Source organism: Pistacia vera, unplaced genomic scaffold, assembly GCF_008641045.1.
Source record: "Pistacia vera cultivar Batoury unplaced genomic scaffold, PisVer_v2 Contig676, whole genome shotgun sequence".
NCBI classification, from domain to species: domain Eukaryota; kingdom Viridiplantae; phylum Streptophyta; class Magnoliopsida; order Sapindales; family Anacardiaceae; genus Pistacia; species Pistacia vera.
In genome coordinates this window covers 192829-207127 of record NW_022196530.1, presented here as the reverse complement: position 1 = coordinate 207127, position 14299 = coordinate 192829, and the positions used below count along the sequence as shown (strand labels likewise).

Genomic DNA, 14299 nt, shown 5'->3' with positions numbered 1-14299 from the left:
TAATCTGATTGTTTGATTATGACTATTATAAATTAATTGTAACATTGTTGATGCATGTAAAATGCCCATTAATTTATAGAAAGTTCTTAAATTTTCTTAATGAGTACTACTGACTTTTATTTATTACTCTATATATTTTTAGGCAATTCACGAGACCTCCCCAAGGTTTGGGAAAAAGCCCAAAGCTTTGTAGAAAAATTCTACGACTTCCTCTCACATTAGGGTTTGTCTTTATATTCCTCCCTTGTATATATAGCTATATTTCAAAACTAAAGTTACAATATAACGAACCAATTTAATACGACTTTATGAGAGGATCCGAGTTCCAACCCAAACTTCTTAACCCATATGTCTAAAATGCGCAATAAATAAAATTACCGCTTTCATTCCTAACACTAACCTTTCAACAATTAGTGTTATCTAATTGAGGGAGGTAATAGGGCAACAGGGTTTTCATGTAAAAGTTTTGGGTTTTGATAGATTTTGCCCAAACACACGTAATCTCCCACAACGAACGAGACCTCACGTCAGTGTTGGTATGCTTGACATTTCATTCGATCTCGAGCCAACAAAAGGTTGTGACGCAGCTCACGTAGAATGGCATCTCGGTCACACAGGTATTCATCTACCGCTTGGACGTGAGAAGTGTCCAATACATAAGCTAGTAGACTTGGAGGCAGAATACCATAAACAACTTCGAAGGGCGTCATCCTGGTGGAGGAGTGAGTAGACGTGTCGTAGATAAACTCGGCCTAAGGAATCCATTCGAGCCATTTTCATAGCTAGTCACTTACAAAACATCGTAAATACTGCTCCAAGGTTCGATTGACAACTTCGGTTTGACCGTCGGATTGTGGGTAGCAACTCGAGCTCATACACAACTTGGTTCCCTGCAGATAGAACAATGTTCTCTAAAAGAGTTGAGAAACACCTTGTCACGGTCGCTAGGTGAACCACGTTGGCGACAAATGCCTTGGCGATAGTCACGGTGGTAAACAGATATTTCAAGGCCATGAAGTGAGCATACTTCATCAATCAATTGACAATTACCATGATGACAGTAAATCCAATAAAAGATGGTAACCCCTCAATAAAGTCCATCGAAAAATCGGTCCACATTTGAGTAGGTACTGGCAGCGGCTGAAGCAACCCTGCCAACCTCATACAATCATTTTTGAACTGATGGAATTTGAGGTAAGCCTGACTCCTCAACCAATAAGGTCTTGTTGAATGGGAGGATTACCCCGTCTTATGAACCAGTAGGCTTGAGCGTGCCTAGTCAATATGGGACTCCAACACTCCCCCTCATGGTCAAGCCCAAATGTTGGGTCATGTCTGTTATTGGAGGTAGTTGTCGGCTCTAACTCTTCACCCGCTGGTCAAGCACTCAGCTCAACTGAACCTGGGCTCTGATATCATGATAGAATTTGAGGTGCGCCTGACTCTTCACCCAATAAAGCCTTGTTGAATGGGAGGATTACCTCCTCTTATAAACCAGTAGGCTTGAGCGTGCCAAGTCAATGTGGGACTCCAACACTCCCCCTCACGGTCAAGCCCATATATTGGGTCATGCCTATTATTGAAGGTAGTTGTTGACTCTAACTCCCCACCTACTGGTCAAGCGCTCAGCTCAACTGAATCTGGCTTTGATACCATGATAGAATTTAAGGTGAGCCTGACTCCTCACCTAATAAGGTCTTGTTGAATGGGAGGATTACCCCCTCTTATAAACATGTAGGCTCGAGCGTGCTTAGTCGGTGTAGGACTCCACCAGTATGCTTGAGCGTGCCTAGTCGGTGTGAGACTCCACCAGTAGGCTTGAGCGTGCCTAGTTGGTGTGGGACTCCAACACTCCCTCTCACGGTCAAGCCCAAATGTTGAGTCATGCCTGTTATTGAAGGTAGTTGTCGGCTTTAACTCCTCACCCACTGGTCAAGCACTCAGTTCAACTGAACCTGGGCTCTGATACCATGATAGAATTTGAGGTGGGCATGACCCCTCACCCAATAAGGTCTTATTAAATGGGAGGATTATCCCCTCTTATAAACCAGTAGGCTTGAGCGTGCCTAGTTGATGTGGGACTCCAACACTCCCTCTCACGGTCAAGCCCAAATGTTGGGTCATGTTTGTTATTTGAGGTAGTTGTCGGCTCTAACTCATGACCCACTGGTCAAGCGCTTAGCTCAACTGAACTTGGGCTTTGATACTATGATAGAATTTGAGGTGGGTCTGACTCCTCACCCAATAAGGCCTTGTTGAATGGGAGGATTACCCCCTCTTATAAACCAGTAGGCTTGAGCGTGCCTAGTCAGTGTGGGACTCCAACATGAACCGTTGACAGACATGCATCTCATTGTTGCAAAAAATCCTTCACTATCTTACGCATATTAGACCAAAAGAAATTGTGATTGATGCGAGAGTGGGTTTTTTGGTGATGAATGGCAATCAACAGTTATTTTTGGAATCAAGGTTAAGGAGGGGCTCAAATAAGTTTTGTCTCTTTTGAACCACACTTCATCTCGTTAGAGCAACTGGTGGTTTGATTGGGAGGGACTTTTTCTAATCAATTCTTCATAAAATGAATCTTGTTGGACTTCCTTTTGAAGCATTAGCCACTAATCTACATGTGACATAGAAATTGATAAAAACTAAAAATCAACTACATGTTACAAAGAATCGCACTTTGATTTTCAGGCCATCTTTTATACTCAATTTCATAATCGTAACCAAGTATCTCGGGCAGCTATCATGTTTGTAATCCGTCCCTCCAATAGGTACTTCAGACATTTTTGGTCGGTGCAAACTGTAAATGGCTTTCCAACCAAATATGGACACCATTTCTTGATTGCTTTGACGATAGCCAATATCTCCTTCTCGTAGGCAGACAACACCAAGGCCAGACCTTTCAATGCTTTGCTAAAATAAGCCACCAGTCTTCTTTTTTTTCTGCAAATTATGAATGGGCATATATCATATCTTGACACATTTGTGGGAAAACAGAGGACCCTGTGCAGGAAATTTGCATAACTTCTGTTGGTTTATAGTTTCTTGTAACCAGGAAGCACTAAGGCTTCTTTTTGTTGCCCTTTTCAATAAGACTCCTTTTTCAGTAGTAGGTAATTGAAGTAATATTATGGTGGAAATAAGAAATGGTCTAAACTCTAAAGTTGTTTGTAACCACATTAGGATTCCCGATACTATAATTTAAACCCAGAAAAGCAATTATTTTTAGATGAAGATGGCTTTGAAAACACGAGACTAATCTATTTGTCCATCTTTGCATAGATACACAAGCCAAAATGCAGCCAGCATTAAGCAATCAGAAATTAGAATACACACTAGCAAATAGAAATTAGTCTACAGCAGTTGGTCTATCTGGAAAAGATAAAAGAGAAAAAGATCCAAGTTGGGAATTTAGGATGTCAAAGTTCTGAGCTATACGCACCACATGTTCTTTTTTATTTCTTTATAAAGAATCCTATGGAATCATTCACTGTATCATATTATTTATGTGTTTATTTTATTTTTCTGCAGTGACATTTGCTGAAAACGAAATGCATTCTCTTTATTTAGAAAATATTAAAGCTGATTTCATTTCTCTTGTAGGTGATTCTGTGATTGCACTTGGCCAATTGAAGAATGTTTGAGCCTTAAAGTGGAGGGGAGATGTCTGTTTACAACTTTCACTTGTTATTTCTTAATCACTTTTGTACTTGATCATTAAAATTTAAAGGAACAATTTGTATGTTATGATAATGTAATTGGTGATTATTAGTTATTATGCTTGGATGAGAAGAATTAAGTAGCATTAATTGGTGATTAAATGGTCAAATTGTTGTGGATCTTTTGGTTTTTTGGTTTCTTGAAATTGTCATCCAAAAATATGAATTTTTTTTATCAGAACATAAAAAAAAGGGCAAAAAAAAATTTATTAATAAAACCGGTTTGCAAACCAGTTAACCGAATTGCAAACCGAAAATTTGGTTTGGTTTGCAAACCAGTTTATGCAAAAACCAGACCGGTTTCGGTTTGCAATATGGCTTGAACCGAAAAACCAGTTCGGTTACAAAAAGCATGTATCCGGTTCGGTTAACCGGTTTTTTGCAGCCCTATTCATACATACTATCATTCAATAAATCTGTGCTGGCAAGTCTAAAGGTGTCAATGGTGCACCTTAACTCCTCGTTGTTTAATGGCTTCAAATCAATAAGTTTTTTGCTTTTTCATTTAAAAAACATGAGTTGATTAATTAACTTATTTACCGTAATTACTAATCGACTATTTGTTAACATTCGAGATGGAAAGTTTGTGATAATTCTATAAAACCTCAACGGAGATTACTATTGGTTTTTTATATGTGGAGGTTCTCACTCTCAGTTATTTGAACACCACACCTTCGCCTTACCATAAACATGAAGTACTCAAATTCAATTATGAAAACACTAAACACAAGAGAAGCAAACAAGAAGTTGAAAGGAGCCATAATATGTTACCAACCAAAACATTGAACTATTAGATATATAGTTGTCAATTTAAATTTATTGTGCTAATTGACGGGGCATTTTGTATCAAAATAATATTATATTTATGAACTTTCCACTTTCAAATTGTTTTACTCAAGCTAATTCAATAATAGTAATCTCATCACATTAGTTTGTCAATGAAATATTGCAATATCTAATTATGCAAAACTGCAAGTTACTCATAAGGAATCAGCAGGTCGATGTTTATGAAACCAAAGATTCAAGATAGTTAGCCAGGATAATTTTACCTCTTAGACACGGTGAGAAGTTAGTTACACATTCTGCTTTTGTTTAATCCTCTTGTATATAAGCTACACTATACTCTAAATTCACTTTTCAAATTCATTTATGAAAAACATTTCAGTTCATTGAGCTTTTGTAGGATTCTTGTATTCTTTAATTTAAACATTATAGGATATACTAGATCACCTTTGCATTTCTCAACCTTATGCTTTTATAGTTAACTACTAATAAGCTTTTATAATTAATTAATAGTTAGTTTAATTTTTGAATTCTTTAATTTCTCCCCGTATATATATTTAATCCATGCATACGTATTTGGTATGTATACAAGGAGAATGTTCATATTAGAAGAATGCTTTTCCATGTTTGTCAGTTTCATAATTTTTTGATGATTGTATTCATTTATAATTAAGAATCGGGAAACACTATCTGATAATGAGACATGCGTGTGTTTGGAAATGAAACTATTATTGTAAGAATCTGATATTGGAGCAACACGAAGAGGCAACCGAATTACCAAAGAGTGCAAGAAGAAGAGAGGCAAAAGAACCAACTAAAGTTTTTGAGTATGCCGAGAGAGTATAAGCAGGGAAGAAAGAGAGAAGAATGATTTTTGTATATATATTTCATGTACAAGAGTTACAATTTATACAATTGCAAATGTAACATATAAGGAAATAAAATAAAAGAAATAAATGTAAATCAATATGTACAAGGCAATAATATAATTCTACCTAAACTACCATACTTGGACAATATTACAAATCTTCCAAATATGGCTTGTATAGTCATTCACATGTCAACACTCCCCCTCAAGCTCGTGGTTTATAAATGTCATGAACTCCGAGCTTGCCCAATAAATGTAAATGTTGCCTCTGACACAATGGTTTTGTGAATATGTCGGCTGGCTGATCTGGGGTTCGGATGTGCTCTGTTTTAATTATACCTTCCTGTATTTTGTCTCTGACAAAGTGGCAATCAATCTCTATATACTTTGTTCTTTCATGGAAGACTGGATTGGTTGCGATGTCATTGGCTGCTTTGTTGTCGCAATATAGTTTAATTGGTGTTTCCACTTGTAGATTCAGATCTTGTAATAGTCTAAGAATCCATGTGACCCCACATGTGGTTTTAGCCATGACTCTGTATTCTGCCTTTGCTAATGGGAGCGATACAGTAGATTGCTTCTTTGTTTTCCATGAGATAAGCGATTTTCCAAGTTTAACACAGAAACCAGTGAGGGATCTTTTTGTCATTGGACATGAACCCCAATCTAAGTCGCAGTACGCAGTGACGTTGAGGTCTCCTTTCCTTGGTAAAAGAAGTCCCAGCCCTGGACGACCCTTCAAATATTTTAGTACCTTCACTACTGCATCCATGTGGGATTGCTTTGGGGCATGCATGAATTGGCTGAGGATTTGAACTACATAGCTGATATTTGGTCAAGTCATGGTAAGATAAATGAGCCTTCCGACAAGTTGTTGGTAGTTGGAGCTATCTTCTAATAATGGATCAATATTAGGATTTTGGCTTTTCTCATCATATTCTTCTATGGTAAGCTTAACATTTTGCTCTACGAGAATGACGCTTGGTTTGCATGTGGCTAGCCCTGAATCTGTAATGAGTTCAATCACATATTTCCATTGGCTGAGGGATATTCCTTATGAAGAACGAGCAATTTCAATACCCAGAAAAAACTTTGGTGCCCCTAAATCTCTAATGTGGAATGTACTGTAAAGATACTCTTTAAATTCTGTGATTGCTTTCTCGTCGTTTCCTGTAATAAGGATGTCATCAACATAAACTATGAGACTGATAAAAGACTCACCCTTTTGTCTGGAGAATAGGGCATAATCATGCTTGGATTGAGTGAATCCAATGGTTGTGAGAGCTTCTGTAAACTTTGCATTCCACTGTCGTGATGCTTGCTTTAGCCCATATAAAGATTTTCGTAATCGACATACAAGATTCTTCCCTTGATTGCGAAGACCGGGAGGAATGTCTATATAAATCTCCTCATCAAGATCCCCATGGAGAAAGGCATTATGGACGTCCATCTGATGGAGTGGCCAATCATGGTGAGAAGCTACAGAAAGGAATGCACGGATAGTGACATGTTTCATTACAAGGGAGAAGGTTTCCTGATAGTCAAACCCTTCCCGTTGAGTGAAGCCTTTGGCAACAAGGCAAACTTTATACCTTTCGATGGAACCATCAGCATGATATTTGATTTTGTAAACCCACTAACAACCAATAGGGTTCTTGTGTGAGGGCCGAGAAACGAGGTCCTATGTGTGATTGCTAACTAGAGCATTTAATTCTGTCTCCATGGCCTGACGCCAATAATCATGTTGAACGGCATCAAAAAAGGTGATTGGTTCTCAATCGGCGGAAATATTGCTCATATAGAATCTGTGTCCAAGAGATAATCTTTCAAAACTGACATATTTAGATATGGGATAAGTAGTACCTTCCACAGTGGAACAAATGTAATCAGCCGTCCAGACAGGTGGACGTGTAGCTCTGGAAGACCGGCGTAAAGGAACAATAGCTAGTGAAGGAGTAGGAATATCCATATCTATAGGTGGGGAAGTATCCTGAGTGGGACCCAAAGAGGAAGGATCTATGGTGTGGGGAGATCCTGGAGGTGTATCGAAAACTGTGGAGTCAGGATATGAATCAAGATCAGACTCTAGTTGAGGAAGCAGAATGGGAACCACAGTGATGGGAGTATCTGGCTAATGATCCAATGAGGCAGAAGCTGATAGAGGGGATGCAATGGCACTTTCCGAGAAAGGAAAAAAACTCTCATGGAAGACAACATCTCTGCTTACAAAGAATTTGTTAAGTTGAGAATCATAAAGGTGATATCCTTTTTGGAGCATAGGATAGCCCATGTAAATACATTTCCTAGTATAAGGAGCAAACTTGTCACAAGAACCTACTATGGTGGAATAACATAACAACCAAAGACTCATAAGTGAGTGTTATCAGGTATCTTTCCAAACAGTAATTCAAAAGGAGTTTTACCTCCAATAACCCGTGAAGGCATGCGATTAATGAGATAGGTAGCCGTAATCACACATTCGCCCCAAAAGGTGGCAAGGATATGGCTTGGTGTTTGAGGGCTCGGGCTACTTCTAAGAGGTGACGGTGCTTTCGTTCAACAATCCCATTTTGTTGAGGAGTATAAGTACAGGAACTCTCGTGGAGAATCCCATGGGAAAAAAACAAGGAAGAACACTGCTAGTTAAAAAATTCTAAAGCATTGTCAGCCCTAACCCTTTGAACCCGTGTTTTGAATTGTGTTTGGACCATGGAGAGAAAGTTGAGGATATGAGAAAAAGCTTGAGCTTTGGATTGCATCAAGAACATCCAGGTTTCGCATGAAAAATCATCCACTAGATCCATCATGATTGGGAACAGAGTATGGGCCCTAGATATCAAGATGGATTAAGGCAAAAGGGTGGTTAGTGGAGGATGTGCTAATGGCAAAACTTGTTCTTTGTTGTTTAGCAATGGGAAAGTTGGACAATTAGAATGAGGTATAGATGCACTATGACCCATTTTTTGATGGAAAAGTAGAGATTTATTATTAAAATTGCCATTACAATAATAGTTTTTATTTCTAGGAAAAGAAAAAGGCTCCCAGTAGTAAAGACCTTGGTAGGCCTTACCCAAGCCCATTTGTTTGCTAGTCAAAGGGTCCTGAAAGGTACACACATCCGGAAGGAATTGCAATGTGCAATCATTATCAATGCAAAATTTGGATACATATATGAGATTAAAATTGAAAGCAAGGACATTTCTGAGAGTTATGTTTTCAGTAAGTTTAACTTCCCCTGTATGGGTTGCGTTGGCAATATTACCATTCGGCATTCGAACGGATAATTGTGTAATAGTGTTTATGTGTGATTGGAAATATTTAGGATCACAAATTATGTGATCACTAGCACCTGAGTCAATAATCCATAAATCACAGGAAATTAAATTCTGAGACAAAAAGATGTACCTACATAACTAGCGAAAGCTTTGTTTGTTGGGAGTTGATTCAGCATCTGGATGAGTTAAGTGATTTGTTCAGGCTTGATCAAGGATGATTAGGCCTCAGATCCTGATGTGGTAGTGACAGTAACACTATTTGCGATCGGATTGCCAATTTTATCCTTAGGGTAACCATGTAATTTCCAGCATCTGTCCCAATTGTGGTTCTACCTTTTGCAGTAGTCACAATACATTTTCTACTCGATCGGGATGATCCTGAACCAGTTGATCCACTCTGAGAGTTGATGAAATATGAGCATTAGATTAATTTCCCAAAGTTTGACCAAGTGTACTGTTGACTCCATTGACTTGGTTGACTGCTTGTGGGCCGTCAGATTGCTGGAGATGATCCTGGCCATTCATTGCTTTGTATAAAACATTACCCTTCTCTTTCTCATTTGGAAAACCTAGCTACAACCCTTCCCTTTTGGCTTCTCTGTCGGCGACGAAGGCCATGGAATCACCCAACCGTGTTGATTCCATGGAGACTAGGCGTTGACTCTCGTCCTGGATAGCAAGTTGGTATACACGACGGAGGGACATCGGTGATGTGGTGGCCAACATTTGGGTGCGAAAAGCCAGGAAATTATCGTTTAATCCAGGGAGAAAATGGATTAAACGATCTTGTTCTTTGATCTGCTAGAACTGCTATAGTGTTTCCGATGGTCACGAAGAGGATCGGTGACGGCATCAAGCTCATTCTACAAGGCCGAGAGTCGATTGTAATAGACCGTCACGATCTGATTCTATTGCTTGACGTCGATGAGACTCTGCCGTAAAGTGAAGAGTTTGTCCAGATCCAACTGGCCATACATCTCCTTGATAAATCGCCAGAGCTCCTCGGCAATTTCTATTGGAGGTAAACCAGCAGCAATCTCCTAGGTCAGGGAGTTGTCGATCCACGAACGGACTAGCATGTTACATCTAGTCCAAAGTTTGTGGAGATGGGGTTCTTTCGGTGGTATGACGGTGCCACCTATAAACCCGTCTCTGTCTTTGGCGATTAATGCCCGCCAGAAGTCGCGAGCCCAGGTCTCGTAGTTCTCTATGCCAGTGAGAACGTGTTTAACTAAAACAAGCTCTAGTCCATCAGATGGGGAGGAATAGAGGGGATCGTCCGGCTCCAATCGGCGAGGTTGGGGCTATAAGATCTAAAATTGGTAGGGAAATGGGTTCCGACCGATTTGACCCGAAAACCCGAAAGGAAAAGTGTTTGGGCCTGGAAAAGTATTTGGGTTGGGCCTGGTTTGGTTATCTTGATTAGGCTCAATATTTGGGTCTGTTTGTGTGTTTGGGTTGGCTTGGCTGTTTCGGTTTGGGTTTGGATCAGTTTGGTTGTTTGTTGGATCAAGCCCAATTGGGTTTGTTTGGTTTGGATCCATTTGGTTTTGAAGGACTAATCCTAGAATTTGTTTTGCAGGAAGAAAGGGACAGGAGTTGGATTATTGGCACTCAACAAGGAGAGTGGCTAGCAGGGCAACCTGCTCTGATACCATGTAAGAATCTGATATTAAAGTAGCATGAAAAGGCAACTGAATTACCAAAGAGTGCAAGAAGAAGAGAGGCAAGAGAACCAACTAAAGTTGTTGAGTATGCCGAGAGAGTATAAGCAAGGAAGAAAGAGAGAAGAATGATTTTTGTATATATATTTCATGTACAAGAGTTACAATTTATACAATTGCAAATGTAATATGTAAGGAAATAAAATAAAATAAATAAATGTAAATCAATACGTACAAGACAATAATATAATTCTACCTAAACTACCATATTTGGACAATATTACAGATCTTCCAAATATAGCTTATACAGTCATTCACATGTCAACAATTATCATGTCTTCCTCAACAAATTTGTTGCCATATTTAGATGCTGGGTTTTGTTGGCTGTTGACGAATGATGAACGAAGAACGAACACGAAAATGCGTCATATTTTGGCTTATTTAATCTGAGTTTTAGTTGATATTTGGCTTCTTTTTTTCTTTTTTCTTTTTTTTTTTTACATTTATAAAGAGTTATTTTATATTTTTTGGCAGAATTTTTATTTTTTAATTTAGAAATATTTAGTAATTTCTAAAAATAACTACCTCTCAAGAGCAAATGAAATTAACTATTTTTTAAAGGATAATATGTGAGAGAAACTTTTCGAAAAAATAAATAAAATTGGCCAAATATAAGTAGGATATGTTTGCAATTGTTTTGTTTGGAATAAGGGATGTAAATAATAGATTTTTGCATATGCTGTAATGAACTTTTCAAAGTAATCACATATCTACACGTACACAATTACATTTGCTTTTTTGTTTTAGTGGACGATCAATACAAATTATAAAAATTAACGACCTGAATTGATCTAACCAGCAGCAACAGAAGGCAGCAAAACTGCAAAAAAAAAAAAAAAAAAAACTGGGGTTAAATAATTTAAGAATGTAAGAGTTCCTTCTATTAGTTTTACTTTCTTATTTTACTTATGGAAGGTTATATTTCATCTAGCTTATATATACCATTTTCAAGGAGCGTTTGAAACGCTCGATAACATAATTATCTAATTCGTGACATAATGTCAAAAAGATCAAAACTGACACTCTACATCTTTATATAGTTAACAAAAATGTTTTTAAGCATGTCGGGCACCACGTTATCAATTAATATTACCTTTCAAATGTCTCAAACCTGATTAATTATGACATATAACAAAACAAAATTAGAGATAGTTTAATTTTTATATAGATTTTCATACAAAATTAGAATCACAACTATATTTGTTATCCTTGTAAAAAAATCCTTCCAAATGGTGATTATTTTTTTTCTTTTAAGTAATGTCATTGCTTGGATTACTTACAAACGTGGACCTCAAATTATTATTTATTTTCACTTGTTCAAAACCTAAGACACAAAGAAATTAGAATGAGAGTATGATTAATTACCATCGTTTCCACAAGTCATTACCCTTGCTTCTATTTTCGAAAGGGTGATGATGGTGGGGGCACCCAGCAGTATCAGCCTTGGTGATATAGCCAATTGGTGATGGTGCACTCAAATGCACATAACCCTCCGCCGCCTGCCGCGGTGGTGAATTAACAAGGCCTGGTGGAGAAAACCAATAAAAATATCCATTCATTAACACTCTTCACATAACATGTTGTCTCTAATGACAAGTTTATCCATCGAGTGCTAAATTAATCTGTTACACACCAAAATTCTAACTATAAATAGAGTTAATGGCAATTTATCCCCTAAAGTATTATTGAATAACAATTTACGTCTATTATCATAGTTATATTAAAATTTCCACCATGACTAGTATATTACACCATCATTTTCACTATAATTTACAGAAAAATTATAAATACTATAGTTAAATCATAAATGTGATTCCTGGATTGCTTAATTTAAAATTCCACAAAAATAATTAATTCTTATAACAAGGTTAAAACCATCACAACAGTTTCCTCAGTCAGAAATATTAACGCTGCTAAAATAAAAATCATATGAAAGTAGATAAAAGTTCCAAAAATCCGACCCTCTTAATCAAAATGAAAAACAACTTAAATAACAGGAAATGTAATGAACTTGATAAGATTATTCTATCTAGTTTATTTTTTGTGTTTGTTTTTGTTCTTTTAAACTTTGAGAACATGCAAGAAATTCAACCTAAGAAAACAAATTAATGGAAGTGGATCGCTTACCAGGAGCTTGTAGATGATCATAGTGCGCCATAATTAGGAATAAGGAAGATGTTATTAATTTTGCAGACTTCAATGTAGAAAGATTAATCGTGAATAGGTCATAGGTGTGATGAAGCAAGAAGGATATTTATAATATGAAAGCCGCGTTCTGACAGAAGTGATCCGCGGCACAACGCGTACAGGTAACTTCCGAGAAGCGAACCCAGAAATCTGTTGGCTGAAATGCTGGAATAATTACAAGTATTTGTGTCTCAAACCGGTTAGAAAAGTCTACTATGAACGTTTGATTTGCCAGAAGAATAATGTTAAGTTCTGCCGCAACATTTGATTTGTGATTTGATTATTTGATTATGACATTTAACTCTCGATCAATACCAACAACTAAATCAATGCTAATATCATTTGAAGGTGTTATGGAGGTTACACAATGATACCATGTAGCATGAAATTTATTTCTTGGGGCATATCATGGTTTTAACCCTGACCAAAGCAAGAACATCAAGAGCATTTTGTGAACCATAAAAGGCTCCCAGTGATAAAATATAACAAAAGCGTTACTAAGGAAATGCTAAAGCACATCTATTTTAATCAGAAAAATCATGATTTTAAATTTATGAACAAAAAATCTGGTACAAATACTACATATTTAAACAGGATCGATAATTTCAATATATAGCTTTCAAGTGCGCCTTACAATGTTAAATCTAGTCACCACTGGCACCAATGTACTTTTCTTGGGATATGAAGCTATTGTCGCAACTGGCAAACGTGAAATGAGGCGGCGCTGGAAGGCTGCTGCAAGATCAATGCCTAGGAGGAACTAAATACGGGAGCAGCTCACAGAAAAGGGCAATTGCAGTTTCTCTGTCACAGAGCGTTACATGTCTCGAACAGAAGTCTGATGCAGACGAAACTGTTTAAGAAAAACAAATCAGACCATGCGGACTGATCAGAAAAAATAGCAAGAAAAGTAAGTTCATACATATCAGGAAGAAAGCAGCTGACAGAAACCATCACACTGCAGCCTCGTTAAGAATTTAAGGTGTTTCTAATCAATCCTAAAGTTAATTCACATCAAAGAGAACTGCATATCATAAGCTACATTTCTTATTATTTATTGGATGCTGTAAGAGAATCTATGTAACAGGTTTAGCTTTACTGATAATACCCAGCAAGGAAATGTATGCTTGCATAATCTTTAATCACCATAAGATCCACAATATAAGTGCCACAGAACTGGAACAATTTTCTGTTTCACCTCAAATTTGATTTGGTTCAGTTAGCAACTTTTATCTTAAAAGTCGAACAACATTGTTTCTCTTTCTCATTAATTCACAAATGATACACAAGAAGATTTTCAATCAATATGCAGTCTTAATCTGATCCTGTGTGTTGATCTACAATGAACAAGAAGCCCTAAAACAAAATACCACACCAGAGGATTCACCCCAAGTCTTCCCTCTCTTTGTTACTTAGGTTTCTCTCTCTCTTTCTCATGCTCTTTTCTTTCTTGTTCATTCCCACTGCTTCCCACTCTTCTCTCTTCTTTCTGTAGGCTCGGTGGCTTTCTACTCCTTTTTCCTTTTTCATCCCCCCTCTCTCTTTCAAGCAAGCAAACTCCATCACAACCACAAGGCTGCTCTCACCTTTTCTATATTAATTTTCCTTCTTCTGTATATGGCTAAAAGGTTATCAACCTTGTCCCTGAAGACATTCCTGTTGGAGACTAGAAAATCCAGCTTCACATATATGAACCACTCACTACCATAATAAAATGAAATGGCTTCGTTAAAATTACAC

General features: G+C 37.5%; 1 protein-coding gene across 1 annotated transcript; it reads right to left on the bottom strand.

The window, feature by feature from the left end:
- Window positions 1-10799: 10799 nt before the first annotated feature.
- LOC116113272 lies at window positions 10800-12798 on the bottom strand. Its single transcript, XM_031399416.1, has 3 exons — window positions 12500-12798; window positions 11738-11897; window positions 10800-11192 (listed from the first exon to the last, which is right to left on the bottom strand). Exons 1-3 carry the CDS (start codon window positions 12528-12530, stop codon window positions 11075-11077), a joined length of 309 nt encoding a protein of 102 aa, XP_031255276.1. The 5' UTR covers window positions 12531-12798; the 3' UTR covers window positions 10800-11074.
- Window positions 12799-14299: the final 1501 nt, after the last annotated feature.